Source organism: Pleurodeles waltl, chromosome 11 (assembly GCF_031143425.1).
Source record: "Pleurodeles waltl isolate 20211129_DDA chromosome 11, aPleWal1.hap1.20221129, whole genome shotgun sequence".
Taxonomy (NCBI): Eukaryota; Metazoa; Chordata; class Amphibia; order Caudata; family Salamandridae; genus Pleurodeles; species Pleurodeles waltl.
This window is the reverse complement of record NC_090450.1, coordinates 315,891,100-315,908,708: the sequence shown is the minus strand read 5'-3', so window position 1 is coordinate 315,908,708 and position 17,609 is coordinate 315,891,100. Positions and strand designations below refer to the sequence as shown.

At 43.8% G+C, this 17,609-nt stretch overlaps 1 protein-coding gene across 4 annotated transcripts in view; it reads left to right on the top strand.

Moving 5' to 3' along the window:
* Positions 1–17,609, top strand: part of LOC138265661 (kyphoscoliosis peptidase-like) — a 395,468-nt gene that overhangs the window by 201,735 nt on the left and 176,124 nt on the right. Inside the window, exon 7 of one of the 4 annotated variants that reach the window (XM_069213567.1) lies at positions 9,572–9,595. The exons of the other annotated variants lie outside the window; for them this stretch is intronic. Within the exon in view, the coding sequence (XP_069069668.1) occupies positions 9,572–9,595 (24 nt within the window). The remainder of the gene's footprint in view (positions 1–9,571; positions 9,596–17,609) is intronic. 4 annotated transcript variants of the gene reach the window in all.

The window sequence follows — 17,609 nt, the reverse complement described above, 5'->3', positions numbered from 1 at the left end:
AAGCTCCAGAAGCTCTGAGATGATCCTTGGGGTTTTGGACTACAACTCCCAGAATGCACCTGGCGCAAACTCCTTTTTGGCTGCTGGACAGTGGTCAGCTGGTTGATTTCTTAAGGAGTTGGTGCAGGGGACTCTGGTTAGCAATTCTTCACCTGTAGCAAACAGGGAGTCCCTCCTGAACCATTTGAAGCCAGGCAAAGTCCTTCTTGTGGTGAAGCCCAAGTGTGCAGCTGGTGCAGTCCTTCAGAGTGCAGGGTCCAGGTGCAGGCCAGGGGTCCAGCAGGGCAGTCCTTCTTCTTCTGTAGTTCTTCCTGGTAGGGATGTGGTAGGGAACTGAGGTGTGGGTGCAGGTCTGCCAGTTTTATCCTTGCTCCTGGGTGAAAAGCAGGGGGGTCCTGGTTCTCCAATCAGGTGCAGGGTCCTTCCCCCTGTGATGACCACTTCCTGGGAAGTGTGGCAAAAATCAATCCCAGGAGGCAACATTCCTCAAAAATCCATCATGGCTGAAAGTGATTTTTGGAGATTACATCTGGCTGAGCCCACCCACTGGTGTGGCTAAAAATCATAAACACACACCTCTCCTGCCTTCTCCTAATCTAATCAAGGGGGCACCTAGTTGGCTGGGGTTGCAGGATGTGGGGGTGCTGCTGGGTTGCACCAAATGTCCTTCTCTGCCTTTGAAGACCAGTTTGGCAGCCCTTCCCCTCCTGCCTCACCATCTGTTGAGGAGAGATCCCCTCCCACAGGCACACCTCTTTGTGTGAAGCCAGGCCACTTCACACCTCATCTAGGCAGCTTGGCCAGGCTGCCAGAGGTTGGCCAATCAGAGCACAGCAAAAACAATGCAGGGCTGAAGTTGGCAACTTTTCAGGTAAAGTTTAAAACTCTTTACCTGAACAAGTTATATTAAATCCAACACCTGGAAGTTGTGGGATTTATTATAACTAGTACTTTGATACCAAACTCTTGGTATCTGTCACTTAAGGGGACTTTTAAAATTAAAATAAAGTTTCTCCATTGTAGCCTATGAAGGCCATTAACTACAATGAGAGAAAAATGAATTTGGCTGTTTTTACCTCACCAGGGCTTATAAAACTATTTTTATAAGGTCCCTGCTTATAGTTACATGGCACCCAGCCCTAGGGGCACATAGGGCACACCTTAGGGGTGACTTATATGTAAAAATAAGGTAGTTTAAGACTTTGGAACTACTTTTAATTCAAAAGTCGAATTTGCATATAACTTTAATTTAAAAGCAGCTAGCAAGGCAGGCCTACCTTTAAAATGACACTGGGCACTTCAGCAGTGTACCTATGGGTGCACTAACTATGCTGGGGTCCCTAAACCTACATGCCCTACCATATACTAGGAACTTATAGGTAGGTTGACTTAGCCAATTATAATTAGCCTAATTTGCATACTGATTTTACACAGAGCACAGGCCCTGGGACTGGTTAGCAGAACCCAGGGCCCCATCAGAGTCAGGAAAACACCAGCAAAAAGTGGAAAATTGGGGCAAAAAGCTAGGGGGCCTCTGCAATCATCCCTGTTCTCTCACAGTGGCCACCATTGTCCAACGTTATGCATGACTTTGTCATGACCTGCCCAATAGTTACTCAAAACAAGGCATCTCATTCTGCCAGTGCTGGTTACTTACGCACCTTGCCAGTACCCCCACATCCATTTCTTACCATCAGCATATACTTTATCACAGACTTGCCTAACTCCAATAGGTATAATACCGTTTGAGTAGTAATTTATCTCTTTTCCAAAATGGCACACTTTATTGTCCTTAAACAGATAACCACTGCCAAGATCCTCTCCATGTTATTTGTCCAACAGCTAATGCGATTACATTATCATCATCATCATTTCGGACAGAGACCCACAATTTATTTCCCGGATTTGGCGCAATCTTTGCACATCATTGAACATCGACGGTTGAATCTCATCTGCTAATCACCAACAAACTGATGGGCATACAGAATGGGTGAATCAGGCCTTGGAACAGACACTACAATATCTCCTAACATCTACTCCAAAAGGATGAGGATCCTTGTTACCATTTGCTGAGCTTGAGTGTAACAACTCACAACATTTTGCTACTGGGGTATCCCCTTTCTATTGTGTAATAGGCACACATCCCTGTAAGCTACCAGAAAATGTTGTCTTTCCTTCTGAAGGTGTACCTGCCATTCAAGACTTTGTACAACATCTGTTGAACTCACAAGAATAGGTGTTAACACACTTACATCATTGAGTATGGAAAAGTATGCTAACAAACACTGATAACAACAACCAGTCTACAAAACTTTTTTTTCCCAGACGTGTTAGAAATCTTCTCAGCTGGGCCATTGGATAGACGATATGGGGAAGAGGAAGGCCGATGATGTATCAGTACCCCAGTCTCGGGTTAAAAAACCCAAAAAACGTTCTGTTGGGAAAGTGGAGGGATGTCCTAATACAAATCTACAGCAATTTAAAACAATCGACTCATTGTTTGAAGAGGTAGAGGCTATACTGAGGAGTCCTTCTGTTACGGGTCTTTCCATACCGGATACCATTCCTCCCAAAAAGATTCCTGACCTCTTCAAAAAAAAAAATCAGATGCATAGAACAGAGGTTAAGGTTGATTTACATCCCCCTCCCCACTCCCAGGGTGTAATTCCTTCACTCTTGGAGATTTCACCATCCTTGGTGGAAACCAATGGATGTCTATCTGTAGAAGGTGCACCCTTGAGGTGCACGTCCCCACCTCCTATTGTTATTCCTTGCTCAAATAGGTTTTCGGTTCTGTCCTCTGATTCTGTAAGTCCTGGACATTCACAAACCCTACTTGTAGAGGGAACCGACAAAGACTCTTTGGATGGAAAGATGGGCAACAATGAAGCTTCTCAATTGACTATCATTTCTCAGAAAATAGATGACGTTAAGTGTCTGTTGGTATCTTTGATGAACAAAATTGCTGGACTCTATGATCAAAAGTCTTGTTGTAATTGCATTGTGCCACATGAGTCTGCCCCTTCCTCTGATTTATTGATGGAAACTAAAAAACCTAGTCCTCCTACCGTAGGTGATAAACTGACATCCTCTTCTAAACATAACATCGCTAGGGGAAGAATTGGTAGCTCCACAACGCACAGTAAGTCTGCTTGTCAGACCTTGTTCTCCACCCATGAGCGAGTTCCCAAACTAGGTATAAATAAGTGTGGATCCATCTCTGGTCGGGGGGACAAAGGTACTCCTTGCCCAATAACCTCTCAGTTAAATCTAGGGGGATTGCCCCCTGCAGCAAGTTGTTGTGTTAGTTCCCATTCTGCCACTCACCCTGATCATTTGTCACTCTTGCAGACCTGTGACATCAAGGGAAGGTTAAGAACGAGGAGGGAAGATGCTACCATATATTTGACTAGGGTGCCAAAGCTACCTCAGGGCAATAGAGAGTCGAGTGACTCTCTAACTAACAAAGTCATTTATTGGATTCGCTCCCAGAGGAACTGTCTCTCTGTTATCCGGTCTGATATACGTGAGGCACACAGACATAATCAGTTAGGGTCGGATTTTGATTATATTTCGATTCTTTTTAATGATAGCAGTCTAGTTAATGATCTCCTGGCCTTCGATACACGGACAGGTACACTATGTATAGATAGGGAACCGAAACTTAGACTAAGTAGTCAGCCGCCTGGGGCCCCGCTATGTAGAGGATGTTGTACATCTGGATCTATTGTAGCCGGGGTTATTCCCTCTTCAGATAATTCTGCAACATCTAATTCTGAGAACCCTTACCCCTTACTTTCTGAATCAGATTGACTGATTACCCCCTGTATAGTACTTCCTAAAAAAGCAAATGACGAGTGTCATCCTATAGGGACTCCACTTCCCGTCTCTTTAATGAGATCCAAATTAACAACTACGCCTCCTAAAATCAATATTATATCTTGGAATGTAGCAGGAATTAAGTCAAAGTTCGATGACTTGGAATGGGTAAGCCTTATTAACAAACAAGATATCTGTCTTTTTCAAGAAACCTGGACTGCAGAACAGTTATCCATACAAGGCTTTACAACCTATTTTTCTGCTGCCCAACCTGCCTCTGGTGGCTTTGGAAGACAGATAGGAGGGTTAATGATTTTATTGAACAACAAGCTAGAATGTGACCACTCTATGATAAAGTTTAATTCTTATGATCTGCTGGGTGTGCAACTTTCTTTCCGACCCGGATTCAGGCTGATAGTTCTGAATACCTATGCAAGATCCGTTCCCCGTGGGTCAGAATCAATGGTTCTCACCCAGTTGACGGACTACATAGAGCTTTTGGACCCTTCAGATCTCTTGATCATAGCAGGCGATTTCAATTGTTCCTTTGTGTTGGACAATACTATCAGTAATCTGACTACTGAAGAGGACGAACTTTGGGGTATTCCCCAATCTAAGGAAATGGTGTTTTCTCCCGTTTCCTGTGTTGCATCTCAGTTGTCTTCCCTTTGCCTGAAACATGGCCTGAGAGAATGTAACGGCCGCACTAAATCTGATTCAGAGCGAGCCATCACTTTCAAGCGAGGGCTTTCCTTTAGCACTATTGATTATATCCTGGTGGACATTAGGCTATGGTCAAGTTCACTGGACATGGAAATTTTATCTCGCTTGGATAGCGATCATAATCCTCTGTGCCTTGTACTGACCAACCATGCATTTTTAAGAGTCCAGCACACAACGATTACTAATGTCCCACTCCCTTACCTGAACCATAGACGTTCTCGGGTCTGTTGGCCAAAGGTTGAATCTAATCCGTACTTGATTGGGGAAATATATTCATCATTTTTAAAACTCTTCGTAGATTACGAGGATCAAGAAGCCCCTGACATTCCCATTATGGCTATCCACATCAAATTGGTGGATTCCCTACAGGGTATCTTCTATAGGGAAACCCCTTCCAAATCGAGACCAGCTGTTACCCCCCGTAGGGATTGGTATAATCAAGATTGTGTGCGAGCAAGATCTAATTTAAACAAGGCTGTAAAAAACTCTACTCAAGTGGCTATTAAAGAGGCCCGACGTAGGTATGCTAATGCCCTCAAACAAGCAAAAAAAGACTGGGATAATGAGATATGGCAGAAGCTGCTTGCAGCAGTCAAATACAAAGATGATAGTTCCTTTTGGCGGCTGTTGACCTCTAGTTCGAAAAGGGGCAATGATGATATCGGTATGTATATACAGCCCGAAAGATGGGTGTCCTATTTTTCTGGAATATACGCTCTGCCCGCACCGCAAGCTCCGGAGGATCCTGGATACGATGAGTGTTGGGCTGTTAACATGACCTCAACTGAGAGCATTGTTTTTACCTTAGCCGAAACAATAGCTGCAATCAATTCTTTGAGGCCAGCAAAAGCCCCTGGTCCAGATAAAATCCCAGGGGACCTGTTTAAATCAGAACCAAAGATATGGGCATGGTACATCAATTTACTGTCTAATGCCATAGCAGCTGGTAGTCCTATTCCAGATTCTTGGCGCGGCGCAGAAATAATACCGATTTATAAAAAGGGTGATGTAGGTTCACCTGCAAACTACCGTCCAATCAGCCTTATTGACATCCTTCAGAAGACGTTTGCTAAGCAAGTCTTAGATAGGCTTATCGATTGGATCCAAGACAACCAAATTTTATCCCCCTTACAGGCCGGTTTTCGGCCTAAAACTAATACCATGGACCAAGTCTTCAGACTGTCATTATTATTTTGGAAGTATGTCACCCTATCTAAGCAAAAACTTTATGTTGCCTTTGTAGATCTGAGATCTGCATTTGATCTTGTCCCAAGAGAGAAACTTTGGGGAGTATTAAACAAAATCGGTACCCCAGGAAACTTAGTGCATTTAATTAAAAGATTACATGAAAAAACATTTGCACAAGTTAGATGGGGTAATCAGGGGGAACTCACCGATAAAATAGAGATTAGGAGAGGAGTGCGTCAGGGCTGTGTTCTTGCCCCAACGCTATTTACATTGTTTATCAATGAGGTGGTGCAAGTCGTTACCAACTGCCAAAATGATGCCCCATCCTTGAATAACCACAAAATTCCAATTTTGCTATTTGCTGATGATTCCCTCCTGATCCCCAGAACTCCTATGGGTCTCCAGGCACTTGTGGATAAGTTTAGTTCATTCTGTGTTGACTATGGGCTTGAACTCAACCACAGCAAAACCAAACTTATGACCCTGGGCTGTGGCCCCACAAAGAGATACTCAATTTTCTATAATGGAACGCCCCTAGGTATGGTAAGCTCCATAGATTATTTGGGGGTGAGAATTAGCAACAACCTGCATTGGGGGCCCCAAATCGATAAAAGCTTAGCTCTTCTGGCACAGAGATCTGGGGCCATTTTACGCTTCCATAAGTCCACCTCTGAGAGAGTGATTACTCCAACTATTAAAATTTACCGAGCAAAGGCACAGAGCGCTGCGGTCTATGGGGCAGAAATTTGGGGGCCCTCGAACACTAGCAAGCTAGCAGTGGGGGAAAACAACTTTGTAAGGTCAATCTTGGCCTGTCCTCGCAGTACCCCACTGCTGCCAATGTTCTGGGACCTCGGCCTTCCACGCATTTCAGATGTAATTGCCCTACGACCATTGCTTTTCTGGGTCCGTGTATGGACCACCCCTGAGCTATCCACATACAAGGAGTCTATTCAAGACATTCTAGATAGACCAAATGTACTTACCATTTCCTGGTTTAACCACATCTCAAAATGGTTTCATAGATTGGGTCTTAGTGAGTTTTGGAGTCATCCAGAAAGTATAAGGAAGGATCAGAAGAATCATCTGAAAACTGTTTACTGGATACATGTCAGGGAAAACTATCTGCTGTGCTCAACACACGGCAGATTGACGTCACAATTCTTTGATTTTAAATGGCATCCATATTTGGAACCATTTATGGATACAATTCTTGATCCATTAAGTAACAGTCTATTTATTCAGTTCAGATATGGTTGTCTGCCTCTTAAGTCCTATGGCAGTACGCGGAGTGCGATCCCAAGTCCTGACACTTGCCCGAGTTGCAATCAAATTTCAGAATCTATTGTACATTTCATGTTTATATGCCCTGCTTATTTGACTGCGCGTCGGAAGTGGTTACGATCTGTGTGCAGTAATATGGGGATAAGACACTGTATTGTTGCCTTAAGGATCATGATGAGGGAAACTTCTCTCCCTCTATCTTGTGCGGTTAGCAAGTATATTGTAGCTGCTTGGCATATACGTACAAAACTTTTAGGGAAACAATGATGATGAGGACCAAATGTTTAAAAAAAAATTCGTGTTTTAGCTGCCAAATTTTAAATACACACCTAGACTGAAATAAAACCCCATGTTTAATTTAAATGTTAGATATTAGGGGGTTAGGTGTCTTTTTTAAGGAAATAATTTTATGTGTTTTAAGGCTGACATATATGTTTTTATCTCTTTCTTATCTTTTTTAACCTAATTCCTATCTGCTCTTTCATTTAAACGTTGGTTGTTTTGCTTTTATGGTTGAAAGTAACCGAATAAAGCTATGTGTTGATGATGATGAAGTGGATAATACAAATTTGCTGGAACTTGGGCACTATACAATATGTTACTGCTATTAGGATCTTAAAAAGTGATACTTCTACTCCTATGGTGCTGGCAGCTGGTAAGTTCCTTGTAGCTGCATTGTACATACGCACTTGTTTTTTAAAAAATTGCAAATGAATTAGGCTAGTTTTTTTATCTCAATGAATCATATTTACCAAGTATGAAATCATGTACGTTTAGAGGCCTGGGCTTGGGGATTGATATGGTTTTACTTTTTTTGCTTGTGTTTTATCTTGATCTTTTACTTACTGTATTTATTCATGTAAATTATGTGGTGTCTTTTGTTCTGTCGCTTTAATGGTTTAATGACCGAATAAAGCTTTGTATGATGATGAACAACCAGTCTACAAAACTGGCGATCAAATTTGGTTGTCCACTAAACACTTAGGACTACAGGGTGCACATATATTAGAACCCAGATATGTTGATCCCCTTCCAACAGAACAAATCATTAACCCTGCAGCAGTGAGATTAAAGCTGCTTGAAGATTTACCCATTCACCCAGTGTTTCATGTATCCCTACTGAAGCCCTATAATGCCTAAACCTATCCAGCTCCACCCCTAACACTAGATGGTCAGGTGGAATTTGTGGTACAAGGAATCCTTGATTCAAAATGTGTTATTGGATGTTTGTTTTATTTAATTGATTGGAAGAGCTATGGTCCTGGAGAACTTTCTTGGGAAACAGCCAGCAATGTTAATTTCCCTTGCCTGGTTCATTCCTCTCATGCTTCTCACCCAGAAAAACCATGTCCTGTAGTATGTTTCTTGCAGGGGGAACTCTCACGCCCCCCTCTTTGCCCTCTGTACAGTGGGCCTGGTGCCCAGTGCTTATGTGCTATTACTCCTGTTGCACTTCAAGGCCTACTACAACACCAAGAAACACATTCTCCGGGGCTCATGATCCAAATATACTTAACACTATGGCAAGCCCCCTCACAGAGCACATGAACCCATTGAATACCTTGTACCATTGTTTAATTAGGTTTTTGGTTTGCACACTTTGTGAAGGAACTCCACATGTTTCCTAGTTTATTTTATCCAACTGCTATGGCTTTTTGTTTCCACCAGCCAATTTTATTGGTTCCAACTTCCATGGTCTATTGGCTCTAACCATCATTTTGCACGTGCCTTCTTTAAAGGTCAAAACCATTATGTTGACGTGTTCTCTCTGAGGGTCCTTAATGAGTCTTCCTATCTACCATCTGCGCCATGTACCTCTCAGGAATCAGTCACATGGATTGGACCCCAGACATGGTATTTAACTTGAGTCATTACTTGGCTTTTTTCCTGTCCTGAGCAAGCATCATCTGTTGGCTCACCTGCTGAATCAGCCAGAATCCTCCAGCACTCTATTCTCCCTCAGCCCAAGCCTACCTGGTGTTCCTGTGGTTCTGGCACTATCGCCGTTACCATCATCTCTGTTTCCTGCACGGCAATTAACTCTGTCTCCCTGCATAACAGCTACAAGACTTCCTCCAGATTTCAGTTTAATAATGAGAGACAAGGCTATGTATTTGATCACAGGTTAGTGTGCAGTAATCAAAAAGGTTATTCAAAAGGCCAAAGGCAAGATTGAGTTCCTTAAAAGAAAAAAAAATGTCCTGCAGATAATGAACATTATTTTTTCTCTCTGTGTTCCAACTGTTTTAGCACCTTCGACACATTTACAGAGTTGGTGTTTCAAACTATAGTTACATCAGAACAGAAATACCTCACACCAGTATTTCTTGACAATTTGTTGTAGCAAGAGAAGACTTATTAGAGCACATGATATATGTATATGAATGTGAACAGAAAACTTTATGTAAAGAGATTCTTGAGAGTTCCAGAAATTCCAGCCTTAAGCTACTCTCATGCAGTATTTGACATGAAGGTATTATTTTTATTTTTGTTAATAGCTACATAATCATTGTATCTAGACGAACTGCTGGTAAACTATTCTTCTTGTTGCTTCCAGCATTGTCTCAGCGGTTGGAACCAGGTAAGTGTGACACCCACCATCAGGCATAAGCGGTCAGAGTATTCCCACCCTGCCCCTTTCTCTTCTCTTTGTTTGGGACTCTGTTGAGTTTGAGTCCCAAAATGGCTGCCAACACTTCCTGGTTGAAATGCTGGCAGCTAATTAGATCTCACCATGAGATCTGTCTTGTTGGAACCAGTAAAGGTTTCAGAAATTCAATCAGTTCTTACTTTATTTGATCATTATAATAGAAATGAACATGAAAGAACAATAAATATACATTATCATGGATTCTCTTGCACGTAAATACACCAAAGTTAGATAAAAAGAATAATTAATAAATAATTACAGGATAAAATAGTAATAAGAAGGTAACTAACACCAAAATCTCATTTCTGTACAAAAGACAATAATCACATCTACTTAAAACTTGAATTAGTTTTGATATTGAAGGGCAGATGTATGATGTTACACAGCATGCAATTAACATGTTTTAAAAAGCGCGCCTTTAGGAAAATGAGAACATCTATTTTTGGAAATAAAGTGCCCTACATCACTGTTTACTGGAGTACGGCATATCTCTGCTGTGGAGAAGTTGTTGGAAAATATATATATTTATATTTATATATATATATATATATATATATATATATATATATATATATATGTGTGTGTGTGTAAATAACTATAACTGCTGAATTTCTATGGTTTTGTATGGGTAAAACATCAACCTAACTATAACGTCCCTGTAACTTTTCCTTTTTTCAGTTAGTTACCATGCTTTTTTTTAAAGCACAAGTTAATATTTCTGTCAGGTTGTGGCCACCAATCAGGCCTTTCTTTTCCCCTGGATTCAAGGAGGATCCATGGAGGATTTGAGGATTGCTTGGAAAATAAAAAGGGCATTTTTTTCACCATGAGAGGTCTCTAAAGGCAATGGAAGAAACAAAATAGTGGCCTCAACTCTTCTGTTAGGTTGTGGCCAGCCAATTAGGGCCTTGCTTTTCCTCTGAATCTGCAGAGGATCCAAGGATGATCCATGGAAGATCAGTGTCCTATATATACAAATTTGGCTTTCATTTAACACCTAGAAAACTACTGAACAGATGTACACCAAATCACAAAAAGGGCACTTTGTGGACCAAGAGCTAGCTTAACGCCAAGTTTGGTGTAAATTTGTCCAGATGTTTGAGCTGTAGTCCCTATGGAAATTACCATGGGTGAAATACATTTTTGAGACCTTCCTTGTTCTCAGCCCCCGCTTGAGGAATCACCCCAAACTTTCCAGACAGAAGCTGAAGTAAGCGTAAGATTTGTTGGGAAACTTTTGTGAAGATTCTTCAACCAGCGGCACAGATATAGGCAGGTCAAAAAGCGCTTTTTCAATGCAATAGACATATATATATATATATATATATATATATATATATATATATATATATATATATATATATATTAACCTAATGTCCTAGACATATATATATATATATATATATATATGTCTAGGACATTAGGTTAATATATATATATATATATATATATATATATATATATATATATATATATATATATATATATATATTAACCTAATGTCTTGAGGCTGCTGGATTCAGTGGCAGCATCACCTGAATTGTGGGGAACTGAGTCGAATCCCACAGTGTGACAGCTGTCGGCCTAATCTCTTTCTGGCCAGCAGTGCCTCATCTCTGCCCAAAAGTAGGGATGATTTGTGGCAACCGGACGCATGACAAGATGACGTCTCAGGGAAAATCGTGGTGTATCAGATCTCATCCTTTTCTCTCAGTTATATTGGTCTCACACATGTCAAGACAAACAGAGGCATACAATGTTACAATAAGATTTAGTGAATCAGCTGTCTTAGATAAAATGGCATAGAATGATGAAACATAATAGAAGCAAAATGGTGACAAGAAAAGTGAAACACAGGAAAAGTCCCACTATACTGTCACTATGCTTAATATAGACAGTTCCTACCTAAGCTATGTTAGAGCACAGCATGATAAGTCCTTATCAGCCCTTCAGGATTTCCTCCTGGGAAGACATCATCCCCCATACCTGAGCAAGGAAGCCTGTTGTCTATTGAAACACCATCCCCATGTAGGCCCAGGAAACCGGTAGTCTCGGCAACCAGCCGTAGAAAAGTCAATCAGCATGCAGTCATGGTTTTCTGGCTGGAATCTATTGTTCATGGGACAGGGAAAAGTGTTTATAATAAAACAGCTGATGTTCTGAAAAAATGTCCACATGTAATGATATGTGTGTTTCTGTGAATGTTGGAGATGCAGTGTCCCACTTTGCCAGCAACTCTATCTTGTTGCAGCCTTGAGGAAAGCACAAAGTGAAAAGAATATCTTTCTAAAACAGCCCCACAAATGTGGCAGATTCTGAAATAATAAAAATGAAGCAGAATAAAATGTAACTGGGCAAAAGGGCCAAGCAGCGGGCCTAGTTTTTAAAATAATGTGCCTAGAGATATCATTAAAATGGCTATACAACAGTAATATGTGGGGTAATTAGCAGTGCATGACAAGGATGCAAGTTATAGTTACTTTAGGTCGCAAGCTATAATTACTTGAAATAACCTTATCTATAACTGCTGAATTTCTATGGCTTTGTGCAAATAATTTCAGAACCTAACTATAATGTCCCTGTAACCTTTGTATGTTTGAGTGAATTTCCATGTTCGATCAATTCTATTTCCTAACTATAAGGTCCTTTTGCTTTTTCAGTGAATGTCTATGTTTTTTTAAATTAATTTTATTTACTATATGTTAATCTAACCACTGCCCTGCATGGCCTTAGGCCGTGCGCTGCGGGGGTGGCCACAGGCTAGCCCCACTATAAACACCCAACCCTGTGCCAAGCACAGCTTTCAGCCATGTGCAGTGTGGGGTTGGCCACAATACCTGGCCCGCGACCAAGCCCTGTGGCCAACCGACTCTAAACCACTCCAACCCGCACCACACAAGGCCTTTGGCTGTTCGCTGTGGGGGTTGGCCACAGGGCCAGGCCTGTGGCCAAGATGTATAGCCAACTCCTTCTAACCACCCAACCCTGCACCATGCGCAACCTTTGGCCATGCATGGCAGGGGTTGGCCACAGGGCCTTGCCTGTAGCCACACACTGTGGCAATCCACAGCATCCCCTCACCATGCATGGACTTCAGCCGTGCGCACCTATGGTTGGCTGCAGGGTCTGCGGTCAACTCCTTTAAGCTCCAGAAACTGCTCCACTCATGGCCAAATGGGTTTGGAGCTTAAAGGTGACATTGAATATGTATGTTTAGGGGGGGCACACAGGCCACCACGGGCCCCAGAGACCACCACTTCCCCGAGCCTATCTATTAAGAATTTTTGGGTGGATGTGTAAACACCACCACGAGCCCCAGGGACCCCCACCTCCCCGGGGTAACATTAAATAAATATATGGAGGGCTTCACTGACCTCCCCAAGCCCTGCAGACCATCACCTCCGTGAGGCTACCTAATACAAAAAACTTAGGCGGGCTGTGCAGAACCTTCCTTAGTCCCGGGGACCCCCACCTCCCCAACATTTAATAAAAATACAGGGGTTCATGAATCCCCCCCAGGGACCACCACCTCCCTGTGGTCACATAATAAAACTTAGGGGGACTGCGCAGACACACCTGGGTCTCAGGGACCACCACCTCCCCAGGACAATATTAAAAAAGTATATGGGGGGCCCGCAGTCCCCCAAGGGACCACAAGCTCCGTGGGGTTAAATTAAAAAAAAAAATGCGGGGGCCATGCAATCCCCCACCAAGGACCCATGGACCACCAGAACCCCCCTGGGTCCCGGGGACCACCACTTACCTGGGTCCAAATACTTTTCATAGAAAGGGAGGGAGCCATGGTGGCCCCCTTCATTTGGCCGATTTTGTTCCCAGGGACCCGGTTTCCTAAGCCACGCCACATGTTACTGAGTTCCCAGGGCACCCAGTCCAAATTTATGGGGCCCCGGTGGGAGCCTCAAAGCCCCAGCAGTCCCACCTGCACCTGTCTCCTGCGGGAGCTGGCTTGTTCCCGCATGCAAGTAGCTGCTACAAATAACAGTTCCCTGTATATTGGAGCAATATTTTCATCTCTTTTCCTGCCCGCATGTTAGCATACAGGGAAAGAGATTACATATCTGCTTCTAGCAAGCGGGAGCATTTTTAAAGCTCCCGCTTAATGAAAGCAGATTGTTTGCTTTTGCCTGGCGGGAGCTGTCAGAGAGTGGGCACCTCCGGAGGAAGCAGGAGCCGGCCCTGTAGGGGTGGTGGCCCCCCGGCCATCTATGGCTCCATGAGAGAGGGCTGTGTGGCCCCCCTTCTTCTATTCAATTTGCCCCAGGGAGGTGGTGTATTGCTCTCGCTTATACTAAGAGGAGACAATGCCAAAAGAATGCAGCACTCTTAGTCTAAATAATGATTTTATTGAGGCACTGCCCAAATATCAAATAAAAGTCATACAAATATATGAGAATAAGCATATAACTCAAATACAGTAGAACATGTGTATATACAAAGACAAATGCATATATCAGGTAGTCAAGACTGAAAAAGAAATGTGCAATGTGTTTAACAGAACATGCATACATAAGCTAAATAATCAAGATTTAAGATACATCACCATTGGGGCTGACATCATCCTTGCCAGTGCAACTGGGGAACCTTTGATTCGGTCAGAGAGGAGACCCGATTGGGATCACAAATCAGATCCTGGGCAGCGCGTCTGCTCCACAGACAAGCTTCTGTCTGAGCACCAAGTCTCCTCATCATTTATACCTTAAAACACCTCAAGAAGAAAGTTGTTCTTGAACTTTCTTCAACAAGGAAAGTAAACGTTGGCTGTACTTCATCTGCGCTAAACACACCCATAGAAGCTGGCCAGGTGCCCAGTGTTTGTTCTGAGACAGATTTGTACATTCCTCTGCTAAAAAGAGTCTCAGCGTTGTGGGCTCTTATCAAGTCCACATCCCACATAATTCCAGCACGGTCCGACTCTTCGCTGGTGAAGAGAAAAACAAGTTTTGTACGGAACAACAGCTGCGCTGCCCGAAGCTACAGCAGGGCACAAAATGGTGTCACTAGCACAAAATGAAATTGATGGTCAAATGATGGTTAAATCTAAATAGCATCACAGGTGGTGGTCTCCGGGGCCAGTGGTCTGCAATGGACCCCCTCTGTAAATCATTATATAGTTCCAGAGAGGTCGCAGTCCCCAGGGAACACAGGGGTCCTCAGGACCCTCCTATTATATTTTATATCTGTTGTGAGGTGGAGATGGTGGACCTTGGGGTGCAGGGGGATCTTCAGGACCCCCCATGTATTTCTTGATATGCATACCCCGGAGCTGAGGGGGCCCATGGGTGTATGCATCACCCCATTATATTTCTTTAATATTTTGCCCCAGGGCAGTGGTGGTCCCCGGGGTGCGTGGGCTGTGTGGCCTCACTACATACTTTATATGCTCAGTCCTAGGGAGGTGGTGCTCTCCTGGGCCCAGGGGGGATCCCCTATTACATTATTAAACATACAGCCCCAGGCTGGTGATGTTCCCCAGGTGGCCACATGCCCCCGCATATTTATTAAATCCTAGCCCTGTGGAGGTGGTGGTCCGCGGGGCTTCTAAAAGCCTTTGGAGGAGGCCCTGTGCACTCCCTTCCTATTTGACCCCGCAATGCCCTCTGGACCGGGCCTACTCGAGGGGCCAAAGCTATTAGAAACACAGGAGACTGTTTTTTTTAAATCACAGCGAAATCTGTGGTACCCACTGGACTCCTGACAAAACACAATGATGTGATGCTTGATAAATAGGGACGATTGAAGACCCAGGGCCCTGATCAAGACAACTGTACTATTAGGCTTCCCTCATCTGGCAGCGGGATGGAGCAGGCTGACCCAGGCTTAGACCCAGGCTCGGACCAAGGCCGAAAGGTAATGCATTCTCCCCTTGTGGGTACTCTCGAGAATCAAGGTGATACTGCCTGCCCAGGCACTGCTGGGACTGGGGGTTGATCAGCTATTGGACCCGATGCTGGGGTATAATGGGGTGGCTCTGACAGACAAGGTAGGGGCTGAAGAGGGGGAACTGGGGGGTCCCTGGAGAAGCTGACTTGGCTATGCTTCAGGACCTTATTGGCTTAGCAGATGAGACTACCTTAGAGAAACCGGGAGGAATTTGTGCCTCTCTGAGAAAACCAAAGGGGCTAGAAGTCGAACTTCTAGAGTATTTTTCTTTCTTTCTGATGGGTCAGAGGAGGACGAGGAAGGGTCTGAGTCTGATTCAGTCCTCAAAGCCAGGAGTCTTGGGGGGGTGCAGCAAAACCTGTGAGACTAGCAAGCGTCCAAAGGCTCCTGAGAACAGGCTAAAAGGGAAAGAAAGGAAGGCCAAACAGGATCTTAAATTGGATTCCATGCATAGTACACCTCCCCCTTATGGGTGAAATTGCTGGCGATCTTGGGGCTGCTAGAGACAGCCGGGGTAAGGACACACCCACTCTGGAATTAATCTATGAAACTCTCTTGGCTCATGTGGAGGAATTGGGTATGGAGAGCCAGAAGGCCATGCTGGCATCTCAAAAACTGGAAAGCACGGTGCGTAAAATGTCTAAAATGCGCTCCACTTTTTCAGACAGACTTATCAATCTAGAGCTGCGAGCTGAGACTTTGGAGGCTGATGTAGGCACAGCTAAAGGGCTTACATGGGAGCATGAGACCAAGCTCATGGGCTTTCAGTAAAAACTGGAGGACCAAGGAAATCAGCAGAGGAGAAACAACCTGCAGGTACTGGGGGTCCCAGAAGACAAATAAGGAAATAATCCAAGAGGTTTTGTGATATGCCTGTTTCAGAAAGCCTTTCCAGAGCTTCAGGGGTGGGACTGGGCCCTTGAGGTACAGAGGTTCCATGTTTCCCTCTCCCGCTTGAACAAGCAGATCAGGAGTTGGCTAAACCCAGAGCGATTTTTTTTTCTGAAATTAAGGCTAAAGAATGTTATGGAGACTCTGGGAAAATAAAGTGTTGGTTTTGAAATAAGGTTGTTGGATTGAAAAGGAGAGAGTGTGAGGGTTACCAATGGGAGGCGGAAGGTATACACATATAAGTATTCGACTTGTAAGCATCCTTCCTCGGCCTCAATAACCAAGAAGAACTTTGTTTGCTCAATTGCTTGACTTAGTTATGCTGGTAAAGCCAAAATGCACTTTGCAGGGGGGGGGGGTGGTTCAGGAGGAGCTCAACCATCTTAGCAGACCACGTGTGGTCTGGATGCTTCACATTGTTGGAGTTGGGGAAGTGGGAAGGGTTTGGACAGGGAAGAGTGGGGTTGCACAAGGGGAATGAGGGTGGGTCATAGATGTGGGCAGTAAGAAGGGGAATAAAGAGCATAATCATTATGACGATAGCTGGAGTATCCCAGTGGTGGTATGCTGGGATGTGGTGTGTTGCAGGGCTGGCCAGGCAGGACATAACTTGATTTACTTCAGAACAGAATCTTGACTTGTGTATGTGTTCAGTTCATGTTTGCGGGATGAATAACAAGAATAAAAGGGCCAAAATCATTGAGATGATAAGTGTTTGAGGACCAGCATAATATGTCTTGAGGAGACTCATATACCATGGGCAAAGAAAGAGCTGCTTCAAGTCAGAGGGTACTCCCTTGCTGTCTGTAGTTCGCAGAGTGTCACTATCGGGGGGCAGGGATATTGGTGAAGAGAGCCTGGGTCATGTTTACTTGATCCCTGGCAGATGAGTATGGGCGATGGGCAATTCTTGAGTGTCAGGTAGCCGAAACAAGAAGTACAATTTGCTCAATTTATTTCTCCAATTTGATGAGGGCACAATCTGGGAGGAAGTGACCATGGAGCTTGCTGGGTGGCTGACACCCTTAATGGTTTGTGGGGATTTTAATATCAACATGGAATTAGGGTTGCTCTGTGGGATCCCAAAGGACTATGGGGGAAGGAACCCTCAGGTATTAGGAGCAATCACCCACATGATGAAAAGTCACAGATT